At 46.2% G+C, this 26103-nt stretch overlaps 1 protein-coding gene across 7 annotated transcripts in view; it reads left to right on the forward strand.

Annotated features, from left to right (window-relative positions):
* DAAM2 (dishevelled associated activator of morphogenesis 2) overlaps nt 1-25478 on the forward strand; it is a 119533-nt gene extending 94055 nt beyond the window's left edge. For 5 of the 7 annotated variants that reach the window (XM_043591313.1, XM_043591312.1, XM_043591315.1 and 2 more), the window contains 12 exons: nt 1374-1481; nt 3824-3847; nt 4853-4959; nt 6139-6223; nt 7788-7894; nt 8010-8098; nt 18241-18409; nt 18600-18707; nt 19662-19722; nt 20947-21078; nt 22140-22310; nt 22437-25478. In XM_043591313.1, coding sequence (XP_043447248.1) covers nt 1374-1481; nt 3824-3847; nt 4853-4959; nt 6139-6223; nt 7788-7894; nt 8010-8098; nt 18241-18409; nt 18600-18707; nt 19662-19722; nt 20947-21078; nt 22140-22310; nt 22437-22658 — 1383 coding nt within the window. In that variant the 3' untranslated portion in view covers nt 22659-25478. The remainder of the gene's footprint in view (nt 1-1373; nt 1482-3823; nt 3848-4852; nt 4960-6138; nt 6224-7787; nt 7895-8009; nt 8099-18240; nt 18410-18599; nt 18708-19661; nt 19723-20946; nt 21079-22139; nt 22311-22436) is intronic. The other 2 variants (XM_043591319.1, XM_043591318.1) reach the window with 1 other exon arrangement.
* The last annotated feature ends 625 nt before the right edge of the window (nt 25479-26103 follow it).

Raw genomic sequence — 26103 nt, forward strand, 5'->3', positions numbered from 1 at the left:
GATGGGGAACCAGTTAGAGGTTTCCCCTCCTTGCTTTCTTGATTCAATTTCCCCTCCCATCTTCTCTCTGCCTCCCATCTACCCCATTCTGGGGGCCTGGCTCCTTTCCCCAGTCCCCTTCCCTTACCCCACGCATGCTCCTGTACACGCACATGTGTACACACACACACACACACACACACACACACACACACACACGTAGTGGTTGTTTCTGCCATGAAAAGAATGTGTCTGTGTTGGGTTTGGCCAGTTGCCTGTATCCCTTGCTGCTCCGAGCTTCCCAGCCCGGCATTCCACAAGAGGGTCCCTGGCCTTAGGAAGGCCACAGGAATGTCCCCACCCCCCTGCTCTGGCCTAGCCTCCCCTTTCCAGAGTTTAAGAAAATAAAAGTGAGTGAAAGGTATGTTTCTCTCTCTAAGCCTTGCTGAGGGGGAGATGGAGGGAGGAGGCAGCAGTGGCCTTAGAAAGGTTCCCCAGCTGCCTTCCAGGCAGAGGAAGGTGGGAGATTCCATTTTAAAGGACAGCAAAGCTCAGGATGAGGCGAAGATCCCTGAGAGGACAGATTCAGAGCACCCTGGGAGGGGCTGTGCTCTCTGCCCTCTGAGCCATTGTCAGGGTGCTATGAAGACCACTGGGGCCCTCTCATCTTGGCTGATGGGGCCTCCCCCCAGGGAAGGGATTCAATGCCAGGGTTCTACACAGAAGTGGGACATTACCTAGGTGGAGAGACCTTGGAATGTAAACCCTTGGACGCATTCCAACTGTGAGGGATAGACCACTTTCCTGGGTCTGACCAACAGGAAGTTGTGGCAGAGTCTTGCTGGCCTGAACAGTCGCTATAGGGGCCAGGATGTCTCAGGCTTTGGCATTTGTCCACTTCATGGGAATCTGGGAAAGTGGGAAGAAGACCCCTGGGAGAGAAAATGACCATCTCAGTTACGAGAAATATAGTGGGCACTGAGGCTTTGAGGATCTCAAATATGTGTGGGCACTATTCCGTCCAGTGACTCCAGCCGACACTGACCTTTAGGGAGTGTGTCCTGAGAACACTGGTTTAGTTTGGTTTTTCTGGAAAGAGTTTCATACCCTCTTTAATATTTGCCCACCCATCACTCCACTCCATTTGATTTCTGGAACATACTTACATGTGGTCCCACAAGAAAAGGAGGACGAGGGGGTTGGCTCTGGCCTCTGCTTTGGAGCAGAGTATTTAAGATTTGGGGGAAGATGAATCAACCCCCTTCTGAAGGCCCGAAAGCCTGGCTATTGTATTTTGTGCAGCTGGGAACAGGGAGGGTTAGGGAGACATTGGACCTCTTCATAATGAAGGAGTTGAGTCAACCACTGGGTCTTCTCCCTGTGCTGAATCTTAGGAACGTGTCCCTGGCACCGTATGGAATGAGGTTGATGACATGCGGGTATTTCGGATTCTGGATCTAGAAGACTTTGAAAAAATGTTTTCAGCTTATCAGAGGCACCAGGTAAGACCCTGCCCTGCCCCCTCAGCTGCTTGGGTCTAGCCTTCCAGTCTTGACTTCACCTATGCCTCTTGAACCCAACCCTCGACCCCTCCTCTCTCCCTCCCTTCCTCTCATGTATACTGAATGATTTTACTCCTGATTAGGTACCATTCTTTGCTGGGGGACATGGATCCGAATTAGAGGTGTGAAGTCCAGCAGGGAGAAACATGCCATTGTATTACAGTTCTGACACACAGTTGTGTGTATTTACACATCAAGTGCTGGAATCATATTTTGTCCGTTTCTCTCTTTCATCTTGGACCACTGGAGATGGAGTCACAGGCCCTGACCACTTTTGACCCCTGTTCTTTCTTTGGCCCCAGGATCTAGACACTATACATAGCAGGCATGATAACTTTCAAATCATTTTCTCCACCGTACTCTCCCAACACCCACCCCCACGAGTCAGTTAGCCACGGGTGTCAGTGTTTCAAGGAAGATGGAGCTTCTCCAGGTCACATTAGGGGGTTAGGGTGGGTCTGGGCAGGGCTGGAGGAGCCCTGCAGACACTGCTTACAGATGGCTGGTCAGTCAGCCTGCTCTTCTAGCAGCAGTAAGAGGGTGGGAGGGTGGATGAATGCAGAGCATCCCTGAGGCAATGCCAGTTCTCAGACCTCATCCTCACAGGAATGTGAGTCAGGAGGTGTGTCTGGGCCCAGGAATCTGCACTGTAGCTGGCACATCTGGGGGCCCTTCCCCCAAGCCCAGTTTGGATATTCCCAGCCTCAAGGCTTTAGAGTGTGTTCTCTCTGGCCTCCCTTCGAAGGTTGTTGCCTCTCTGTGCTGTGCCACTTTCTCCTGTCTCCTCTGCTGAGCCCAGGGTGCCAGCCCTGAGGACACCCCAGGTGCCAGCGAGTGGGATCTGTGCCCTCCTGGGCCCTGGGGAGCAGCTGCATGTTGTGGCCGGGCTCCCCAGTGCTTTCTGCCAAGTTCAGACCTGTGGACAACCCTTCCTGAGGGCACACAAGACTCCTCTTAGGGGCCTAGCCAAAGGGATGGAGTAGGGGTGGGGCTCTGGCCTTGATTTGGGGTTCTGGAAAAACCAGATAGTTGGTATTTAATTGAAATGTACGTGCTCAAGACATCTGATTCTTTACCCTAATTCCAGGCAGAATTTTTAGCCCCTACCCATATCAGGCTGGCATGGCCTCAGGCAGCAGCTGTGGCTTAGCAGGAGGGGGAAGGGGTTCTTCTGAGCACTTGTGGATTGGTGCTCCTGAGTGGAACAGAGGGAGCCTGTGCAAGGGGTGTATCAGGCATGGTCAATCACACAACTCCCCCTAACTGGAGAGTCTTCCTGGTGTCCAGGATTCCATCCTGGCCCATCCGGTTTCCAGGGCCCCTGAGGTCAGGCTAGGATGGGGACCAGTGGGGAGAGAGAGAGACTATGGGAATTAGAAACAACCTGTGTCTGGGGCCTCCCAGTTTGGTGACTGGAGAAGAGTTGTCTTCTGTTTCTTCTCTGAATCCCCTATTTCAGGACTGACCTCACCCAGAGGTTGCCCAGACTTGGGGTGAATTGTCACTTGGTGATTGCCCAGACTTGGGGTGAATTCACAGCAGCAGAGCTGGAGAGATCCCAGAGGATGCATGGCCCTGGTCCCTAGTGGCCTCCTTTCCCTGTCTTGGGGTCCAGGATGCATGGGCTTGTTGGGGAAGGAGGTCCTATGAGCTGTGGGGTCTTCCCTCTGTGTCTTATGCAGGTCCTGAATTAGTGACTTAAACTCCATCAGGGTCAGTAAGGGAGAACCGGGTGTGGGCCATGTCCCCTCAGCTCCCTTAGAGATCAAAAGACAGACAAAGGGCAAGAGACAAAATTCAGGGACACCTGCTTTCCTCTGCCTCAATGAATACAACTTTCACATGTTTCTGGCCCCTTCTGGTTGTATCTCCTCTCCTGTTTAGAAAGATGAAGTCATCCAGCAGTGGAGGAATGCTTTCTGCCCTCTGGGCAATGTCCCAGCAGAGGAGAGGAAAAAATAGCAGCCAAGGCCTGGGTTGGGGAGCTTGGGAGCCTGGCCTGCCCCGACTAGGGAGTGGTGGTGACACTGGGCCCAGGGCAGGCAGGAGACCTGCTCCCCACTTTGTGGCTTCTCTGTGAGTGCATGTCTGCTAGAATCACCTCCTGTCCACAGCTATTTGCCAGTCTCTATCTCCAGCTATATGGGTCGCCTTGGGATTGGGAGGACGGAGTGGATGCTGAGGGGTTCCCATGTCTCTCCTACTGTCCCTGGGTCCCTGAACCTCTTGGCTAACATTGTGCATGTTTAATTCTCTGTTGGCTGTGGCTGCTACCTGCCTAGGAGCTGATAACTAATCCTCAGCAGGTGAGTCATTCTTGGGGCTCTGGACACTCTAACTTCTAACCACTGTCCTGGGCTGCTGGCCTGTACTGGCCCAAACAGAGGGCTTATTCATTCTACCTTCTGCCTTTATTACCCATCCCAACAGGGAAACATGGGAAAGGGCCCCCAAAGAGAAAGCAGAAATGTAGGGGAGGGAAGTAATTCAAGCAGATTCCTACCAGCAATGGAGGTGAATGTCTACTGTAGTAAGGAGAAAACTTCCAGGTCTATTGTATTACCCACCTGGCCCAAGGCGAGGCTATCCTGAAGACTGCACAGGCTGTGCACTGTACAACCCCAAAGCCACAATTCACAAAGATAAAGATGTGAGTGGGGGCCCTTGGAATTATACAACATGAAGCATGTGCTTGGAACAACCTCCCAGAATAAGAACTAGTTTCCTGTCTACGTCACCAAGGGCCCAAGAGAAGGAAGGGAATCTGTTTTGGGGGGTGTCTGCCTGCTGGAACTCCAGTGAAGAGAATTCTTCATGGGATTCTGCCTCAGTTTCCCCACCTCTGAACTCGAAACATCCTCTACTCTGGGCACACTGGGCTGTGCTTGAAGTCTTCAGGAGTCTAGGAACTGTGGCCTGATGGGAACTTGGAACCAGCTTCTCATCATAAGCTTGGCGAAACTGTCTGGGTGGGATGGTAGAGTAGGGCTGATTCTCTGGGATGCTGTGGATCATATCACATTGCCCAAAGCCATAGGGGTCTGTCTGAGCTCTAGTTTGCCAGAGAGGGCAATCTCTAAAAAGGAGGGGGGTCTTCATTGCCCCCAACCCATTCTAACCCATGGTAAAGTCCCAGTCTACTTGATTATTAACTACCCTTGTCTCTCTCTCCTGTCTTTTTCTTTCCGTTTTTCTTCCCTTCACACCAGGAGTATCCCCTGGTTGGTGTGGGAGTGGTTCCCGGGGGTGGGCAAGGCAAGGATTGGGGAACATACATACCTCAACCTTTCTACTTGGCTTGTCGGTTTCAGAAAGAGCTGGGCTCTACAGAGGACATCTACCTGGCCTCCCGCAAGGTCAAAGAGTTGTCGGTCATTGACGGCCGGCGGGCACAGAACTGCATCATCCTTCTCTCTAAGTATGTGCTTGCATAGCCTGTTCAGCCCTTGGTGGGAGGGATGAGACCCTAGGAGGCAGGGCCTTGAGAGGGCTAGAGCAAAAGCCGACAGTGGAACTGAATGCCTGGGGGACAGGAGCGACAGAGGAATGGTGTGACAGCAGTCTCTGTGCTCCCCTTGCCCCCCGCAGTCCCCTGGGAATGGTAGGGGACCACTGATCTAGAACCCTCCCTGGGAGGGTTCTAGGGAGCCTTTGGGAGCTCATGTTCTGCAGCAGTGTGGGGCTCTGAAGACAGGAAACTGTCCCTGGTCAGCATCTGGCAGCAGAGTTGCTCTAAGCCCATGGAGGGCCCCGCTAGGGTTAGGCCACAGAGCAGCATGATCTCAGCCCCCAAGCATTTCCCGTGGCTACAGAACAAACAAGGCAGTATCTGCACTAACAGCACAGCTTCTGTGCGGGGCCTCCTGCCTGAGCCAGGGTCAGAGGGCACTGCCTCCCATACTATTCTTAGCCCTGCCCCAGCCATCTCTAGGGCATCCATCCCCCTTTCTTCTCATAGACCCCAGGCCTCAGTTTCTCTCTCTTGATGGTGGAGGGGAGTTCTCTATCCCCAGGATTCCCAATGGTATGCATCTGGAAGGATAGGGAAGGGCTGTGTGTGTGTGTGTGTGTGTGTGTGTGTGTGGAGGGGGGTGGCTTGTCCCTCACCCAGACAGCAAGACGTATGGGAGCAGCTGTGTGGGAGCTGAGGCACTGTCAGAAGACTGAGGGCTCTTCTGTCTTCCGACACTGAAGGAAGCAGGAAACAGCCCCCTTTGTGGCCTGCTGATATTCCCATCCTCCCATGGAGATGCACTAGATATTTTAGGAAGGAGAAGGATCAGAAACCTTTTTTTTCCTGTCTCTCTGTCTACACTAAAGATGGCCCTTTTACTCCCAAATGTCCCTATCACTTATGACAGACACTGAAGCAAGACTCAAGTCTATGCTTTGACTAAAACATATCATTATTGAGTTTATAGAGTGAACCATATCAGTTTAGTTAGAGAAGGCTTTGCAAAGGTGGTAAAGAGGGAGCACTGTGGAATATACTCCCATGTTGACATGAGGGAGAGAGAGCAGGAGAGGAGAAGGGCTGGGGTCTGCCCTGAGCAGAGGGGCCCGGCCAGGCTTCTCAAGGGGCAGGGTTTCTCTTCAGGCTGAAGCTTTCTAACGAAGAGATCCGGCAGGCCATCTTGAAGATGGACGAGCAGGAGGACCTCGCAAAGGACATGCTGGAGCAGGTGAGGCCTCTAGTGGGGAGGGGATGGGAGCTGAAACTAGGGGGCAGCTGGCCCCCAGAGAGGCCAACACTTTTAGTTAAAGGGGAAATCAGGCTGGAGGATGGAGGATTGGGGGGAGGTTTATAGACACTCCCTAGACCAGCCTTTCTGAGAGGAGGCCAGGAAAGGCAGCATCTTTTCTAGCAGATTGAGGCCCTGAAAGGAGATATGAGGTATGATCCCCCCTGGGCCCAAGACAAAGTCAGAGTGACCTATAGTCATATCTTCCCCAAATCTCTTCTACCTCAATTTATTGGGTCCTTCAAAAGAAACCTAGAAAGCACCAAACAAAACCACCATCAGTTGGACCTCATTAGAATGAAGAACTCTGTTCATCAAAAGGCACCATTGCTAGAGGGAAAAGACAAGCCAGACCTTAGAAAACATTTGCTTTATGGACATCTAGCAAAGATCTCATATTCAGAATAAAGAACTCTACCGATCAGTGAGAAAATGACAAACAGCTCCACTTGAAAATGAGCCGAAGACTTGAACAGGTACTTCAATGAAAGAGAATTTCTGAGTGGCTCAACAGTTGTAGGCATCCAAGAAATACAGTAAACCATAGTGAGGCAGCACCACACCCCCCTACTGGAATAGCTAAAATTGAAAAGATACTGACAATGCCAAATGTTAACAAGGATGTGAAGCGACTGGGATTCCCACTGGCTACAATAATTTGGGGAACAATTTGGCAGTCCACGCAAAGGCTAAATCTATCCTACTGCCCAGCAATCCTGTGGCTAGATGCAGAGAAATGAGTGCAAACATTGACTCTACGAGATAGACGCAAGAATATTTATAACACTTTTATTCATGAAACCCCCAAACTGTCTACAATCCAACTGTCCATCAATGAGAAATTGCATAAATATACTGCGGTATATTCCTACAATAGAATACTGTCCAACACGTATAAAAAGCAAACTACCAATACTTACAGCATGGATGAGTCTCAGACATTGTGTTATGCAAATGAAGCCAGACACCAAAGAAAACACATAGCATGAGTCCATTTATACGAAGTTCAAGACCAGGAAAGTGTAATCTAAGGTGATAGAATTCAGTTGAGAGGCTATAAGGTGGAGGTGTGGCTTACTGAAGTGATACGAAAGAACTTTCTGGGGGATGGAAATCTTCTGTATCTTAATCTAGATGGGAGTTCAGTGGGTGGTTTTGTCAAAATTCATTGAACTGAACATTTAAGATAGATGCATTTTATGTAAATTATACCTCAATAAACTTGGGTTTAAAAGAAAAAAATCATTGAGCTGTGCACTTAAGAATAGTGTACTTTATATAAATTACATCTCAGTTTTAAAAAGTGAAAAAAGAAAAGTCTAGAGCTGGGTGTCCTGTGGTCCCCTTTGGGCAGATGAAGCGTAAACCTACCATATGAAGATGCCTCTCTCTTTTAAGGACCCGTCCCCGTCTTGAGCCTGGACAGTGTATGGGCATCCACGCATAGCACCCTCATATTAGTTTCTCAGCAGTTTCCTGTGTGACCTCCATCTGCTCTTTGCAGCTCCTCAAGTTCATCCCAGAGAAGAGCGACATTGACCTCCTCGAGGAGCACAAGCATGAGATCGAGCGGATGGCCCGGGCTGACCGCTTCCTCTATGAAATGAGCAGGTCAGGGCAGTGGGCATGGAGGGGGGGCGCTGGGGGTGCACAGGCAAAAGAGGGTCTGGATCTAGCTCCTGGAGCTGGAGGGGCTGCCTCACGATGTGGCTCGCCCCATCCACAGGATCGACCACTACCAGCAGCGACTACAGGCCCTGTTCTTCAAAAAGAAGTTCCAGGAGCGTCTGGCTGAGGCCAAACCCAAAGTGGAAGGTATGTTTGAGGGCATGGGAAGGCCTAGAGTGGAGAGGCATCTGGGAGGGCCAATGGGCAGGAATCCGTGAACTGGGACTGAGGAAAACTTTCTCATTTTCAATCTGCTGCTTCCCCCCACCAAAAAAACCCAAAGCCAAGGACAAAATTTAAAACTACGGTTACTGTAAATATATGCACTTGTTTATATTAGCACATGTGCCAGACATGTGACACATTTCCTGTGCCTCAGCCTGCAAACTCTGCAAGGTGAGGGATCTGTTGATATCTGCGCCAGCTGGGCCAGAAATGCTGACCAGATGATAATAGCAAGCACCTAGAACAGGGCCTGGCATGTATTGAGCTCATCAGTCTTTACCCTCCTCGAGAGCTACTAGGTTCATAGAAGACCTCTGGGACATTATTTTAAGCGTGCCCTGTTCAGAAAAGTAGGAAACTGGTTGGGTAATCCTTGGAGGCATCTAGGTTTTCTAGGTTAAGGAATCCCCCCTACACAGGCCTTTTCCAGATGGGCACTTTGTAATTCAATGGGAACCATGTAGCATGCACCGCATGAAACATTCCTCGTGGATGGCTTCATTGGTCCTCACAATCACTATGGGTGCATCCATTCTCTCATGTCTAAAATGGGGACATGCTGCCTAAGGCCATGTTACCAGTGAGTGGTGGAGCCAGGATTGGAACACAGATGTTCTTCAGAATTCATCTTCACTCTTATTGGGTAGTACTTCACAGACAATGGCAGAGGATTGTGGTGGGGGGGAGGGGGGATGGGGAGGGGCAGAGAGTTTGGGGAAAAAGTCAGGATGGCCCATGCAGACCCACCAGTGGAGAAGCAGGTGAGGCTGTGAGGCCTACCTGGGGGAAGGACAGGACAGCAGAGTGGAACAGGAGAGCCTGAGTCCAGGATGCTGAGGGGAGGTGGGGCAGGCTGGGGCAGAGCAGAGAGAGCATGGGCCCCCTCTGCTGGACACCAAGGCTGGCAAGCATTCCCCTGATGATGCCGAGTCCAGAGAATGGCCTTTCCTGGAGCTGCGTCAGGGATGTTTGGGGGTGGGGGTAGGTGGGTGTGACAGAGCTAGAGGCATAGACCTTCTGCAGTCTGCCCCCACCATACACACACACACACACACACGTGTGCATTCACACACACAAGGGAACTGCAGGGTGGCTGTAATCATAAATAATCATTCTGAGGGAGAAGGATTGAGATCAGCAGTGATTCTGTAGGTCTAAGGTCTGGCAGTCCCTCCTGCCCTGGTGGTGAGTAAATCCTTACCTTCAGACTGCCTTCTTTGTCCTGCTGCAGACTGCCTTTGGGGCATGAGGCACAGATAAGGGAATCAGTCTAAGACCTATGCTCAACCATTTGTGTGTCTTGGGTCAGTGGAGCAAATGTGAGCAATTACCGTTTGGACTTGTGGAACCAGAGTAATTTAGCCACTGGGTAGGGTTAATCTCAGATAATCTCAGAGCCCACTCCTAAGAGTTAGTCACTGAATGCTCAGGAGAGTCTCCCTTTAATATTAAGCCAAGCTGAGTAAGACATGTTTTGGATGGCAAAACCTGCTGGCAAAGGTAATAATCGCTCTGCGATAGCAATGGCTGCTATTCTAGAATGGTCTGGAGGTCTCTTCCCTGAGAGTTGGCAAGAGGTGGCTGAAGTTGTAGCTTACAGAATCAGGTCAGTGGCTTCACTAGGAGTGGAGACAAGAGGATTGTGCAGGAGTTGGGATTCATATTTTTCCTTCCAGTTCTAGGAAGTATTCCTGGAAAAGCTAAGATTTGGCCAATCCCAGCTGGTGATGAGCTATTGACACCCTACCCACCACTTCCCAACAAGGCCTCTGGGTCAATTTGCCAAAAGCCAATTCACCAAATTTGACAGATTTACCAATTCTTCTTATATGAATATATTCATGAAACATAACTTTTCTTGAATGTATTCTTATGAATATGTTCATTGCTGAATATACCAAAGTTACCGATTCTCATTTTGAATACATTTACTGAATATAGTCAAGATGAATATGGTTTCAAATGTAAACATTCTTATGAATATAGTCACGAATATATTATTCTTATGAATATATCTAAAATGTCTGCATTGCAATGGATGTTTCCTCATTTACACTGATTTTCTTTGAACTCTTGTCAATTTCTGTTTTGCCAACATTTTAGCATTTTTAGAATTCCTTTGCAAATTTCTCAAATAGTGTATCAGCCCTACAATATAGCCCAACCAATATAAATTGCTAAAAACTTTCATAAGTAGTTTTTTAAAGTAAACTTTTTATTCAAATATGGATACAGAAAAGTACACAAATCATAAGAGTCCGACTTGATGAATTATCATAAAATGAAGTAACCTGTGAAATCAACATCCGTGTTGAGAAATGGAATGTTGCCAGCCCCAAACAGCCCTCCCTCATGTCGCCCTCCCAAACATTACCCCCTGCAACCATTATGCTGTCTTCTCTAAAGGTTTTATCTTTCTTAACTTTAGGTGGATGGTATAATATAATGTGAATAATTTTATGCTGGTCTCTTTTGCTCAGCATTGTGGTTGTAAGTTACTCTGTTGTTACATGTAGCAGTGAGTTATTCATTTTCAGTGCTGCATTTTATTCCATTGTATGAATATCATAATTTGTTTAACCAGTCTATTTGTTAAGAATTAAAAAAAACTAGAAACCACTCTAATACCCATCAAGAGTAATGCTGCTATTAGGTCATAGAATATGAACATGTTCAAAGGTAGAAGCTACTGACAAACCTTAGTATTCACTTTTATAGCTTTTTTTTCAATTTAAAGTTATACTTTTGTTGCTAACTTCATGATGTGTGTGCACATAAAGTATAGTTGACACACGTTACATTAGTTTCAGATGTACAATAGAGGTTGGACAAGTGTAGCTACACTGTGTAATGCTATTATACCATTGGCTATATACACTATGCTGTACATTTTATCTCCACGATTTATTCCATTACAGGAAGCCTGTATCTACCATTTCCCTTCACCCACTTTTCTAACCCCTTACCCTTCTCCCTTCTGGCAGCCATCAGTTCTCTGTATTTATGGGTCTGTGTCTGGTTTTTGTGTATTTATTAGATTCTACATATAAGTAAAATCACATGGTATTTGTCTTTCTCTAACTTATTTCACTTAGCATAATACCTTTAGGCCCATCCATGTTGTCACAAATGCTAAGATCTCATTCTTTTTTATGGCTGAATAATATTCCATTGTGTGTATCTTCTTTCTTTGTTGGTGTTTTGAGAATTTTCTCCAGCTTTATTGAGGTATGATTAACAAAAATTGTATATATTTAAGGTGTACAAGTGTATACACTTAAGATTCACAATTGTATATATTTTTATTTTTTAAATTCCAGTATAATTAACATACAGTATTAAGTTTTAGGTGTACAGTATAGGGATTCAATAATTCTATAATTATGTACATTCATAATGCTCATTATAATAAGTATACTATTAATCCCCTTCACCTATTTCACCCATTCCCCCCCCCACCTTTTGTTCTTTATATTTAAGAGGGGTTTTTTTTTTTTTTGGTCTCTTTTTTTCCTTTGTTGTATGGTACTGACACATAAACAGACATGTAGACCAATGGAACAGAATAGAGAGCCCAGAAATAAATCTATACTTGTATGGTCAATTAACCTACACAAGGGGGGCAAGAATATACAATGGGGAAAAGATAATCTCTTCAACAAATGGTGCTGGAAAAACTGGACAGCTACATGCAAAAGAATGAAACTTAGCCACTTTCTTACACCATACACAAAAATAAACTCAAAATATATTAAAGACTTAAATGTGAAACCTGACACCATAAAAGTCCTAGAAGAAAACTCAGGCAGTAATGTCTTTGACATCAATCTTAGCAACATTTTTCTGCATAGATCTCCTTTGACAAGGGGATCAAAAGCAAAAATAAACCTTGGGACTACACCAAAATAAAAAGCTTTTGCACAACCATATCTTCTTTTTTTTTTTTAATTTTTTTTTTTCAACATTTGTTTATTTTTGGGACAGAGAGAGACACATCATGAACAGGGGAGGGGCAGAGAGAGAGGGAGACACAGATACGGAAACAGGCTCCAGGCTCTGAGCCATCAGCCCAGAGCCTGACGCGGGGCTCGAACTCCCGGACCGCGAGATCGTGGCCTGGCTGAAGTCGGACGCTTAACCGACTGCGCCACCCAGGCGCCCCATCCATATCTTCTTTATCCATTCATCCATCAGTGGAAACAGGTTGCTTCCATATCTTGGCTGTTGTAAATAATGTTGCAGTAAACATAGGGGCGCAGATATCTTTTTGAATTCATGTTTCATTTTCTTTGGGTAAATACACAGCAGTGGAATTATTGGATCATGTGGTGTTTCTATTTTTAGTTTTTGAAGGACCTCCATACTGTCTTCTGCAGTGGCTGCACCAATTTCCATTCTACCAACAGTGCACAAGAGTTCCTTTTTTTTTTTTTTTTCCAGCTCCTCATCAACACTGCTATCTCTTGTGTTTTTGATTCTAGCCACTCTGAGAGGTGTGAGGTTATCCCTCACTGTGGTTTTGATTTGCATTTCCCTGATGATCAGTGATGTTAAGCATGTTTTTCATGTGTCTGTTGGCTATCTGTATGTCTTCTTTGGAAAAATGTCTAGTCAGCTCCTCTGCCCATTTTTAAATTGGATTGTTTGGGTTTTGTTGGTGTTGAGTTATATAAGTTCTTTATGTATTTTGGATATTAACCCCTTATCAGATCATTTGCAAATATCTTCTCCCATTCAGTAGGTTGCCCAGTTGTTTTATTGGTTTCTTTTGCTGTGCAAAAGCTTTTTATTTTGGTGTTGTCCCAGTAGTTTATTTTTGCTTTTGTTTCCCTGGCCTGAGGAGACATATGTAGAGAAAAATGTTGCTAAGGTCAATGTCAAAGAGATTACTGCCCATGTTTTCTTCTAGGAGTTTTATGGTTTCAGGTCTCATATTTAGGTCTTTAATCCATTTTGAGTTTACTTTTGTGTATGGTGTGAGGAAGTCATCCAGCTTCTCCAGAACCATTTATTGAAGAACCTTTCTTCTCCCCATTGTAAATTCTTGCCTCCTTTGTCATTAATTGACTATATAATGTCATCTACTAATGGCATCTTTAATGGCCATCTATAAACTATGTGCCAGTACCATTGATTACTACAGTTTTAGAGTATATTTTGAAATCTGGGGATCTGATATTTCCATCTATGTTCTTCTCAAGATTGTTTTGGCTATTTGGGGTCTTTTGTGGTTCCATACAAATTTTAGGGTTATTCATTCTAGTTCTGTGAAAAATGCTGATGGTATTTTCATAGGGGCAATCTGTATATTGCTTTGGGTAGTATGGAAATTTTAATAATTTTAATTCTTCTAATCCTTGAGTGTGGAATATCTTCCCATTGATTTTATTTTCAATTTCTTTCATCAGTGTTTTCTGATTTTCAGAGTTTATTCCTCGGTATTTTATTCTTTTTGGTACAATTATAAATGGAATTATTTTCTTAATTTCTCTTTCTGCTTCATTGTTAGTGTATAGAAAAGCAACCAACTTCTGTGTATTTTGTATCCTGAGCCTTTACTGAATTCATTTACTCTAATAGAATTTTATTGTAGTCTTTAGGGTTTCTCTGTATAGTGTCATGTCATCTGCAAGTAGTGACAGTTTAACTCCTTCCTTATCAATTTGGATACCTCTTCTTTCTTGTCTGATTGCAGTGATTAGGACTTCCACTACTATGTTGAATAAAAGTATTGAGAGTGGACATCCTTGTCTGTTCTTGATCTTAAAGGAAAAACTTTGTTTTTCACCACTGAGTATGATGATAGTTGTGTTTTTTTCATGATATTTATTGTGTTCAGGCATGTTCCCTCTAAATCTACTTGGTTGAGAGTTTTATCAAGAACAGATGTTGAATTTTGTCAAATGCTTTTTCTGCATGTATTGAAATGGTCCTATGATTTTTATCCTTTCTCTTGCTGATGTGAGGTATCATGTTGATTTGCAAATATTGAACCATCCTTGCATCCCTGAAATGAATCCCACTTGATTGCATTCAATGATACATTAAAAAAATCATCACAGTTTGCTAGTATTTTGTTGAGCAGTTTTGCATCTATGTTCATCAGGGATATTGGCCTGTAGGTTTTGGGTTGTTTGTTCTGTAGTGTCTTTGGTTTTGGTATCAGAATAATTCTGTCTTCATAGAATGTATTTGGAAGCTTTCCTCCCTATTCTACTTTATGAAGTAACTTGAGAATAGGTATTAACCCTTTTTTAAATGGTTAGTAGAATTCACCTGTAAATCTATCTGCTCCTGGGCTTTTGTTTGTTGAGGAGTTTTTGGATTATTTATACAGTTTTATTAGTAGTAGTTGGTCTGTTTGTATTTTCTATTTCTTTCTGATTCAATTTTGGAAGATTGTATGTTTCTAGGGATTTATCCATTTATTTTAGGTTGTCCATTTTTGTTGGCACATAGTTTTTCATAGTAGTCTCATATGCCTTTGTATTTCTGTAGCGACTATTGTCTCTTCTCTTTCCTTTCTGATTTTATTCACTTTTGCCTCCTTTTTTTTTTCTTGATGAATATGGCTAAAGGCTTATTGTCTATCTTTTCAAATAACCAGCTCTTGATTTCATTGATTTTTTCCATTGTTTCTTTTAGGCTCGATTTCATTTATTTCTACTCTTTCAATTCCTTCCTTCTATTCACCTTTGGCTTTTTTCCCCCACTAGTTCTTTAGGCATAATGTTAGATTGAGATTTTTCTTATTTCTTGAGGTAGACCTGTATTGCTATAAATTTCCCTCTTTGGACTGCTTTTGCTGAGTCCCAAGGATTTTGGATGATTGTGTTTTCATTTTCACTTGTTACTATTTTTTTAATGTCATCTCATTTCGTATTGATCTACTGGCTGTTTGGTACATGTTGTTGGCCTTCACATGTTTATGTTTTTTCCAGTTTTTTTCCTTGTGATTGATTTCTAGTTTCATACCATTTTGTTCATAAAAGATGCATGGTATGATTTCAGTCTTCCTGAGTTTGAGACTGTTTTGTTGCCTAACGTGTTCTATCCTGGAGACTTTTGCACTGTATCATGTGCACTTGTAAAGTGTATTCTGTTGTTTTTGGATAGAATATTCTGTATATATCTGTCGATATTTATGATGTATCATTGAAAGACACTGTTTCCTTATTGGTTTTCTGCCTCACTTATCTATTCATTGATGTAAGTGGGATGTTAAAGTCCCTTGCTATTATTGTATTACTATCAACTTCTCCCCCTTATGTCTGTTGATATTTGCTATGTGTGTTTAGGTGATCCAATGTTGGGTACATAGATATTTGCAATTGTTATATCATCTTGTTGGATTGATCCCTTTATCATTATGTAATGCTTTGTCTCTTGTTGCAGTCTTTGTTTTTTAAGGTCATTTCGTCTAAGTATTGCTACCCTGTTTTTTTTCCTTCTATTTGCATGGACTATCTTTTTTTTTTTTTTTTCACTTTTAGTCTGTACGTGTCTTAGGTCTAAAGTGAATCTTTTATAGGTAGCATATAGAGGAGCCTTTTTTTTTAATCCATCATGCCACTCTATGTCTTTTGATTGGAGCATTTAGACCATTAGCATTTAAAGTATTGATAGGTATGTACTTATTGCCATTTTGTTCATTGTTTTCTGGTTGTTTTTGTAGTTCTTCTCTGTTTCTTTCTTCTATTGCTCTCATTCCTTGTGATCGGTGACTTTCTTTAGTGTTATGCTTGGCTTTATCTTTATTTTTTGTGTATCTGTTAAAGGTTTTGGGTTTATAGTTACTATGGGGTTCATATATAACATCCTAAGTATATGGATTTCTATATTAAATTAATGTTCACTTAAGTTTGAACACATTCTAAAAGAACTTTTTTTGCTCCACCCTCCACATTTTATGTATATAGTTTCATATTTTACATCTTTTAGTCATAAATTTTTTTTTTACTTATAATTAAAGCCTTTTCTTTTCTACTTAAAGAAGTCCCTTTAACATTTCTTCTTAGAATGGTTTAGTGGTGATGAACTCTTTTACCTTTTGTTTGCCTGGGAAACTCTTATCTCTCCCTCAATCCTGAGTGATGGTCTTGGTGGGTAAGGTATTCTTAGTTGTAGATTTTTTTCCTTTCAGCACTTTGAATATATCCTGCCATTCTCTTCTGGCCTGCAAAGTTGCTGCTGAAAAATCATCCGACAGTCTTATGGCGGGGGGTTCCCATGTATGTAATTTTCCTTCTTTCTTGGTGCTTTTAAAAATCTCTATCTTTAATTTTTGACATTTTGTTATTATATGTTACGGTGTAGACCTCCATGGGTTCATCTTATTTGGAGTCTCTGTGCTTCCTGAACCTGGATGTCTGTTTCCTTCTCCAGATTAGGGAAGTTTTCAACTATTATTTCTTCAAGTAAGTTTTGTGCACCCCTTTTTCCTTTTTCTGAGACCCCTATATATGAACATTTGTTCACTTTATGCTATGCAAAAGATCCCTTAACCTGCCCTCATTTAAAAGCTTTTTCTTTTTGCTGTTCGGCTTGGGTGTTTTCCATTACTCCATATTCCAAATTGTTGTTCTGTTCCTCTTCACCTGCTAATATGTTTATTCCCACTAGTGTAGATATATTCTTCAACTCTGATTTTTTTCATATTTTCTCTTTGTTGACGTTCTTACTGAGTACTTCCACTCTTCATTCCAGTCTGGTGAGCAACTTTATGATCATTACCTTAAACGCTTCATCAGGCATATTGCTTATCTCCATTTCATTTGGTTCTTTTTCTGAGTTGTTTTGTTTTGTTTGGAGCATATTCCTCTGTCTCCCCATTTTGCTTGACTTTCAGTCTTTATTTCTATGAATAGGCAGAAAAGATACTTCTCTTAAACTTGAAGGAATGGTCTTATGGTCATTCCTTGTGTAGGCTATGCGTGTCTGGTGACTTTGGCTGGCTGGAGCTGTGGCTGATATGGGCTGAGGATCCCAGGGTGCTCTATACTAGGGTTGCCCTGGTGGGATGGCTAGGCCTGAATTGGGAGCGGGCCCAGGTGGTGTCCAGGACACAGAAAGTGTCCTGGAAGGAAGCTGAAGTGGGTACAAGCTGGGAGGTCCTGGGGAATCTCCACAGCTTCTTTTTTACAGTTACTTATTTTTAACTGCTTTTGAGGATTTCTGCAGACTTTTAGTCAGATGGTTCTCATTTTATCTCCATAGCAGCATCTTTAGGAATGTTCAGTTTGGCATAAGCTGAAGATCATGTGACGTTTTGGTGTTCCTATCACCACACTTAATAATCAAAAACCATATTCCATAACTAGTAGCCAACATTTCAGTATAGGATTCGTATCCCAGTTTTGCACATCTGCCATAAGTGCATAATAGCTGAGGGTGGGCTAGAGCATCCACATTGGAATGAAATACTGAAGTTTTGGTTACTGTTAACCTTAGTTTGTATTTCTAGGAAATGTATCTTTTAAGGAATTGGGGAGAAATTGTTAAAATGCCTAAAAGTTGGAAAAAATTTCAAATGATATTCAACAAGATGTTAAGTAAACTATTAAATCAAAGACACCACCAACTACAAAGCATATAGAACAAAAATATGGGAATATTATTGGTGACATGTTATAATTTGACAGGGATCCCCCCACCCCCCAAAAACCTCCAGCATTTCAAAAGCGGCAGAAACAGTCCCATAATATGTAAAATGCTGAAATTTAAAAGTTTAATCACTAAGTTTAAAAAAGCAAAAGTATTATATTCTTGTGTGTAACCATAGAAAGAATATATTACTAATCTTTAAACATATACAAGAAAAGATAGTCTTAAATATATTAAGAGTTAGCACATTCTGAGAATGGGCTATTTGTTGAAGTCGCTTTTGGCAAATTTACCTTCTTCCCTTGGAAGTGGGCAGGTGGGGAGTAGATCAATCTGTTGTGGTATGGGTATAGCCTCTGCCCCTCTGAGAGTTGAAGACTGGACTTTGTGGTGGCATCATCCTGTGGTTCAAGGGGGCTGCCCAGTCTCTGCAGGACTCTGACCTGTCCCTCCTCCCCCAGCCATCCTGCTGGCCTCCCGGGAGCTGATCCGCAGCAAGCGTCTAATGCGGATGCTAGAGGTCGTCCTGGCCATTGGCAACTTCATGAACAAAGGGCAGCGTGGGGGTGCCTATGGGTTCCGGGTGGCCAGCCTCAACAAGATTGCAGACACCAAGTCCAGCATTGACAGGTGGGACTCTATCTGCTTCCTTATCTTCCACCTCACCACTTTGGCCTTTCTCCACCTCCTCCTCCCATTTCCAACCCAAATTCCTTGCCTTTTGTCCCTGACCTCCCACCGCCCCCCCCCCCTGCTGCCCCCAGCCCCATCTAGTTTCCTCCTGGTGCTCATTCCTTTACCCCTGATCTTTTATCCACAGAAACATCTCTCTGCTCCATTACCTGATCATGATCCTGGAGAAGCACTTCCCGGACATCCTGAACATGCCCTCAGAGCTACAGCATCTTCCAGAAGCCGCCAAAGTCAAGTGAGGGGCCCTTCCAAGGCTTCTTTCTCCCTGTGATCATAACACTCTTATCTAAATTTCCTTTCATTGCTGCTCTGGGCTGACTAGGAATGGGCAGTGTCTCAGGGTCTGCTTTTAGGAGAACCAAATGAAGACTGGCTACTTGCTCTCAAATCCTTATTTCAGAGATGCTCCTAGGACACAGTGGGGAAGTGAGCCTGGGATGGGATGAATACCAATAATGGAAGTATTATTAAGCCAGTTACCCCTGGGGCAATTAGAGCTTAATCCCTCCAGAGAAGTCTAGGAGACAGAATAGGATACTTATTCTACTTATCCCACCCCAAATGGTGAGGGATCTAGGATATTATACCCCATCTCCTGTCAGTCACTGGCTGATGGTCTCTGGGCAGGTCATAACTCTGGCCACACGTATAGGCAGAGGGAGCTCCGGTCCCCAGAGAAAGCACTCACATCATTGGAAGTAAGGATTGTACACTACAAATGGATGGTTCAAGGGGATATGGATATGGCACCAATGTTATCTGATATAGGCAAGAAGTCAGACCTGAACAGCCATAGACTGACAGGAGTATCTCAACAGAAGCAGAAATGCAGTGAAAAATGACTAATATGCATCAAATGCTTACTGCATGCAAGATACCATGTTAAGAGCTTATAAGTATTAGCTGGTGGTGTTAAAAATAATTCAAGCCAGAGGCCATGTGTTGGAAACCTTCTAATTTCAGCATAGCATTTCTGATCTGGAAGGATCTTTAGAACATAAGTTTTGACCACTGTTATTTTGTAGAAGCACAGACAGAGCACAGAGGGGAGGTGGTTTGTCAGGGCCACATGTTAGTGGCCAAAGCAGGGCCTGGAGCATGGGTCTACTGATTCCAAGGCCATCATGCTTTGCACTGCTATCTCTCTGACCCATCCTCAGCTCTTCTTCCTTCCTGTGTCTCCCTACAGCCTGGCAGAGTTGGAGAAGGAGGTGGGTAACCTCAGGAGGGGCCTCAGAGCGGTTGAGGTGGTAAGTACATCATCTATGCCTGCCTGGGTTTGAGGGGGTGTTTTCAGAGGCAGATCTGCACCGGCTGCCTGTGTCTGTGCTGGAGGCTGTACCTTGTGCCAGTTCCCAGGCAGGAACTTTGGGACACGAAATGCACCAGAGCCTACTGTCTGGGGGTCTACTGCCTGGGGGGGGGGGGGGTCCATCATTTGATCAAGTAATAGGCAGCAAAAGAGCTAGCCCTCAGGAAAGGATGACTGGATGACTTAAATTTAGACTCTCAAAGAGGGACATCAGACTAGCCATATCATGCCCAGCATATCTCTTGGGCAGTGGAGTAGAAAGAACCATAAGTAGGCACTTGCTTAAGTCTGATTCAAGTGGATGTGAAAGAGTATCTGTATCCCTGGGAAGCCAATTAGGGACAGTAGCACATAGTGTGACACCAAGCACAGCAGTCCCCAGAAGTTCCTGCCTTCTGTCTCTTCACCCTGGGCCAGTAGAAGACACAGGGCCTGCATTCTTTTCTGGAGACTCAGGTGTCTAATCATCACCATTCATGCTCTGATGGCTTCTCAGATGATATCATCTCTGGCCCTAGGCTAGGCTGGCCCCATATGGCAATGTCCCCAGTCCTATGTCTTCCACATTTGGGAACTGGAGACCCTATCTTTACTGGGGGAAGGGGTAGTAGGCAGATAAGGGGAGAATGAGCTTAGAGAATGAGAAAGAACTTTTCATTGCTGCTATGGTGGGGACAGGGGGAGATTTCCAATTCATAGCCCTTGATAGTGCTACTCAAAGCGTGGCCCATAACCAGCAGCATTCACATCAGCTAGGAGATTTAGAAACACATCTCATACTTGAATCTGCACATGCATCATCTGAGAGTCTTGTTAAAATTCAGATTCTGATTCCATAGGTCTAGGGTAGAGCCTGAGAGTCTGTATTTCTTCAAATTTCTCAGGTGATGGTGCTACTAGTCCCAGACCACATTGGGTAGCAAGGATCTAGAGAAACAAAGATGGCAGTAGTGCGTGAGGGAGAACTCTCACAACCTTTGCCACCCTTAGAATTGTGAGACTCGGGGTGTTCCCTCTTTCAAAGGCAGGGCCCGTGGTCCTGTGATTGGAAGTGGTCAAGTGGTCCCGTGACTGGAAGAAGGATGGGAGATGTGGTGACCCCCAGAATTCTGGACTTTTATGCTGGCACTTCTCTAACCAGCACTTCATTCTCCCTCTTCAGGAGCTAGAATATCAGAAGCGTCAGGCACGGGAACCAAATGACAAGTTTGTCCCAGTCATGAGTGACTTCATCACGGTCTCCAGCTTTAGTTTCTCAGAGCTGGAAGACCAGCTCAATGAGGCCAGGGACAAGGTAAGTGTGCCCCAAGTCCCAGTCTGACTCCCACCCCACCCCCACTTCTTACCCATTCCTACCACCCATGGCACAGAAGGGACAAACCCAGAGTCAAGAGTTTTCAGGAAAAATAATTTCCTCACTCCTGTAAGAAAAGCAATAGCATCTTTGTTGCAAAGATGATCCATTCAGCAGGTATGGATACCATCTTGTTTTACATGATTTGTCTCATGACCTACCATATGGGCTTGTGGAAAGGTCATTAGCCCATCAGACAAGCATGTACACTGACGTCCAGAGAGGTTAAGGAACTTGTCCAAGGTTTCCCAGCAGTAATGCACAGAGCTGGGTTAGAATCCTAACTCCAGAGCTCAGCTTTGGTCATAGTTGCTATGCTTCTTCCCGGCTTCTCACACTAACATCCACATGGACCCTATCTATGAAGGGTCCTGTTAATAGTGGACCCTCACTCAGGAGGTCTGGGATGGGCCTGAGATGCCCATGCTGGCCCATGGAGCATACTCTGGTTTGAATTAGAGATGGTAGCTGTCAATAAATATCAGAATCAGTGCCTGATACATATAATTACAGTTAATGCTTTATACCCATTAACTCGCCTCCCCCTCACAACATTATGAAGTAGGGTCTATTGTCCCCATTTTATACACGAGGAAACTGGGACACAAAGGGGTTAAATTAGCCCAGTAACTCTATGATCTCTGAGGTCCTTTTGAGTTCTGACCAGGCAATTTGTGACCTGAGGAGGTACTTCCCAAGATCTGCAGCTCCTGATCTCATACCTTTACACCATAAGAGACCCAGTGGTGGCTCTGGATAGGTGTCAGCCAGCCTGGATCCCCCACCACCCCATGGTGTCAGCCTCAGGCTTTTCCTTCGGCCTTGTCCCTGCCCTGATGATAGAGGGTGTCTCCCCGCGCTGTAGCCCTGCTCCTCTGTGTCAAACGTCCCCAGCCTTGGGCTGGGCTCCACTCTGGCCTCTGGTGGGAACCCAGCTTACCACGTGGGCTGAGCCCACCGTGCTTGGGAGAGACTCTCACCACCCCTTCTCCCCTTGACAGTTCTCCAAGGCTCTGATGCACTTTGGGGAGCAGGACAGCAAGATGCAGCCGGACGAATTCTTTGGAATCTTTGACACCTTCCTGCAGGCCTTCTCGGAGGCCCGGCAGGACCTGGAGACCATGCGGAGGAGGAAAGAGGAGGAGGAGCGGCGGGCGCGCATGGAAGCCATGGTGAGAGGGCTGGGCTGAGTGGGGTGCTGCTGGGGAGGGCAGAGGGAGGGAGGGAGGTGTCAGGAGGGGGCCGGTGAGGCGCACAGCCACCTGTTTGACGGCCCCTCGCTCTTCCTCATCCTCCAGCTGAAGGAGCAGAGGGAGCGGGAGCGGTGGCAGCGGCAGCGGAAGGTCCACGCGGGCAGCACGCTGGAGGAAGGAGGCGAGTTTGACGACCTGGTGTCTGCCCTGCGCTCGGGGGAAGTTTTTGACAAGGACTTATGCAAGCTCAAGCGCAGCCGCAAGCGGTCGGCGAGCCAGGCCCCGGAAGTCACCCGGGAACGGGCGATCAGCAGGCTAAATTATTGACCGGGGGAACTGGCCACCGCAGGAGGCGGGAGACAGGGACGGACCAAGGGGCTGAGGGCATGCGGCCGTGATCCTTAAACAATTTGGTGCTCGGTTTGAACGAGCCCTGGGCTGGGTCCTGGGGTGGGGGCGGTGTGTGTGGCAGGACCAGGTGTCCCCGCACTTACCTGAAGGGGCTCCTCTCCTGTTCCATTATTCTTTCTGCATCCCGGCCCCCAGGGTCCCTCTGAGGTGGACCTGGACATCCCTGGCAGGCCAGCCTGAAGGAGCCTTGCCCCCCTGTCCCCCAGCAAGGGCACCCACGTGTTGGCACACAAGTGTTCTAGATCTAGACTGGACAGATCCATGGGCCTTGTCCAGATGTCATGTGAGGTAGAGAGTTAATGGACGGGGGGTGCCCTGAGAGCCAGAGTGAGAGAATGCAGGCCCCCATTCCCCAAGGGGAGGCTTCATGGAATCTTGATCTGGGGGAAAACTTTCCTCTTGGATGGAAAAGGAAGAGGCATTATGTAATCTACCTAGGTATGTTTCAGAAAAAGTGTGGGGAGTGTGATGCAGGGACCAAGTCCTCAGGACACAGAGTAGCAGTGCCTGTTGCCTACATCACAAGTCATTTGGCCCCTCTCTTGCATGTCTTAAGTCTCTCTCCCTTCCTTCCTACTGCAACCTTCATCCTATCTACTAATCCTGAATCTCAGAACCTTTGGGTTCCCATGACTATGGCTATCAGACGCTTGATGAATCTGGTAAGGGAAGGGGTTCAAGAAAGATCCTGCTCATCACCACGCCTCGTGCCTTGGGCATAGGGACCCTGGAACAAAACTCTCCTCACACCTCCTCTGCACAACCCAACCATTGTCTTGAAGTGAAGTGGGACCACACATGGTGTTGGCTGGGAATTCTGATAGCCTCTCACTAGAGGGCAGCACTTGAACACCAAGCTCCACTCTAGTGCTCCCTGGTCTACTACTTAACTGTTCATCAGATCCCAAACTCTTTGTCTAATGTCTGCCTCAGGGCAGAAGCCATGGTGACCCCCCCCCCCCCCCCCACTCCTCTGACCTGTGAAAGACCACTCCAAACCATGTATAGCTGGCTAAGGCTGGCCCTGGGGTGTCTTGTTTCTGAGAAGGTCCGCAGGGCCAGAGCTGCCCTCTGCATTTACCTGTGAGCTCCGAAGCATTCAGACTGGGAGCCAGAGCAGGCAGAGAAAGCTAGGGAGATGGGATATGGAGGAGAAAGGCCAACTTCTCTGGGGGTGTGCTGCCTGAACGAGCCAAGTTTGGAAGGCTGGGTACCAGAGATGCTGGATGGGACCAACCTCTCAATTTAGTTCTTCAGCCTGACTTCAGAGGTCCATACTGGTCCTCCCATCCACTTCCGCCTTCCATTCTGTCCATCTTGAGCTGTCCTGGAGGTGGGGGGCAATTGCTGTGTCGAAACAAAACTTTTGACTTCTAAAAGAAGGGAGGAGAGATCAGCCCGATCAAGGCTTTTATTTCCCATACATTTCTTCCTCCTAGAGTTGAGAGCCTCTGAGACCCTCCATCAACCAGCTCCTTGCCTTTCTATCTTCCTGCCCTTCCCTTTGTTCTCACCTTCCAACCTACTCCTCCAGCTCAGGGTTATTGCCTGGTGGGCTAGGCCCACTCTTCTGCTTATCTTAGCTTTTCCCTACATCAGATTCCTGGGGCAGGGCCAGAGTAGCTGTCGGCAGGGGGAAGAAACATAGGGTTGGTGAGCCCAGCATGTGTGTTGGTTTGAGGGGAAGGGATCTGAGCAAATGCAAGCCTGGCCAGGACAGACCGGAAGAGGCCATCCTGGAGTCCAGGTGAAGGCAAGATGAAGGCTTCCAGGAAGAGCAGCTGCAGAGGGCTTTGCTAAACCCATCTGTATACCCGGCAGCCCCCCGCCACAAGCAGCTGGCCTTGGCACGATGGGAAGGTTGTGGGCACAGTCTCTGAAGGTCCTCTCCCAAACTAGGCTGAGATCAACCTACCCTGCAGGAGCAGGGAACAAGGGAGGGCTCCACTTCTATCCAACAGCATGTCCACATTGTGGCATTCCCACTCACCATGGAAGACTGGATACATACCAGGAAAGACAATACAGGAGCGGTTCAAGACATTGGAGCCACAGAAAAGCACACTTTGGTTTAACTGTTTACAGAGGACACATACCTTGTTCTAGGGCTCAGGCTTCTCACCCCAAAAGAATTTTCCTTCTCTATTTATTATTTTCTAGCTCTGGCCAGTAGAGTAGTCAGATCTCCAACAGTGCCTTGGACCACAGACCATCATAGTTGACTCAGCAAGAAGGGGCTGGTGCCCCATGGAGACGGTTGAGTTGGTCCTTGATATGCTCAACGTTTACGCCTATTTGTTCCTTGGTCTTTCCCCAGTGTCCTTCTCCCCCCTCCTGCCACCTTCAGGTACATTTCTCCAGCTGTCTAATTTTGTGTCCAATATAAAATTCAGTTAACCGAATGCAACCTGTCCCCTTCTCGGCAGTAGCACCGGCTCTTCCTCCCCGGTGAGGGAGGTCAGGTGTGCTTAGGGCAGCAGGAGGAAAAAATTCTCCAGGTGGATGGGAAAGGGTCTGGTCCAGGCTCTCCCCACCCCCATCCCATTTTTACCAACTGGGGCGCCATGACTGTTCCTCCAGCCTCTACCAGGGATGCCTCCAAGCCATGGCTGCTTTCACCAAGCCGTCTCAGACGACGAGCGAGGCTAATGTACAAAATCAGCATCCTTTTTACCTGCACCATTTTTATAAGAATATATTGTAATACTAAAAAATATTAAATCCATACCATCCCCATCCAGGCTGCCTTGACACTTGGGCCTTCTTCCGGTGCGGGGACTTGAGGCGTGCGGGAGAGCAGTCGTAGCCAGTGGGGTGTTGGAACCGGCGCGAATCAGCTCTGAGAGCACCAACTGTTATATTTTCAAAAGTTTGGCAAGTCAGTTCACTTTGTATGGTAGCTTGAGATCAGCCACAGTCTTTGGCTTTTTCTCTTCCCAAGAGCTGGTTGTCAAACATTCGCCAGCACACCTGAGTGTAGGGTAGAGGGGAGGCAGGCGGGGTGGAGGGCACTGAACACAGACCCAAAGATGCCTATCTGCATAGGCGAACCCAGCCAACAGTGTTTGGGAATGTGCATACCAGGAACCACGAAGTGTACCCCCTTGATCTCAAATAGCTGGCAAAGCCAGCGATGTGCTTTGGACCACCCCCACCTCACCTGACACCGCAGGGTGTGCAGCTCATGCCGCCCACTCCACTCCTACCTTCTCTCACAGGGAAGACAGAGGCTATACAGAGAACGTGCCCCTTTGGCTTCTCTAACATCCCTCCTGCTCCTCTTCCCTGCTGCCCGGGGTGGGCTTTGGGACAGGGCTGAGGGGTGGGCATGGATTCCTAACAGCTGGGTACCCCCTGCACA

The sequence above is a fragment of the Prionailurus bengalensis genome, chromosome B2 (genome assembly GCF_016509475.1).
Source record: "Prionailurus bengalensis isolate Pbe53 chromosome B2, Fcat_Pben_1.1_paternal_pri, whole genome shotgun sequence".
Lineage (NCBI taxonomy): Eukaryota > Metazoa > Chordata > Mammalia > Carnivora > Felidae > Prionailurus > Prionailurus bengalensis.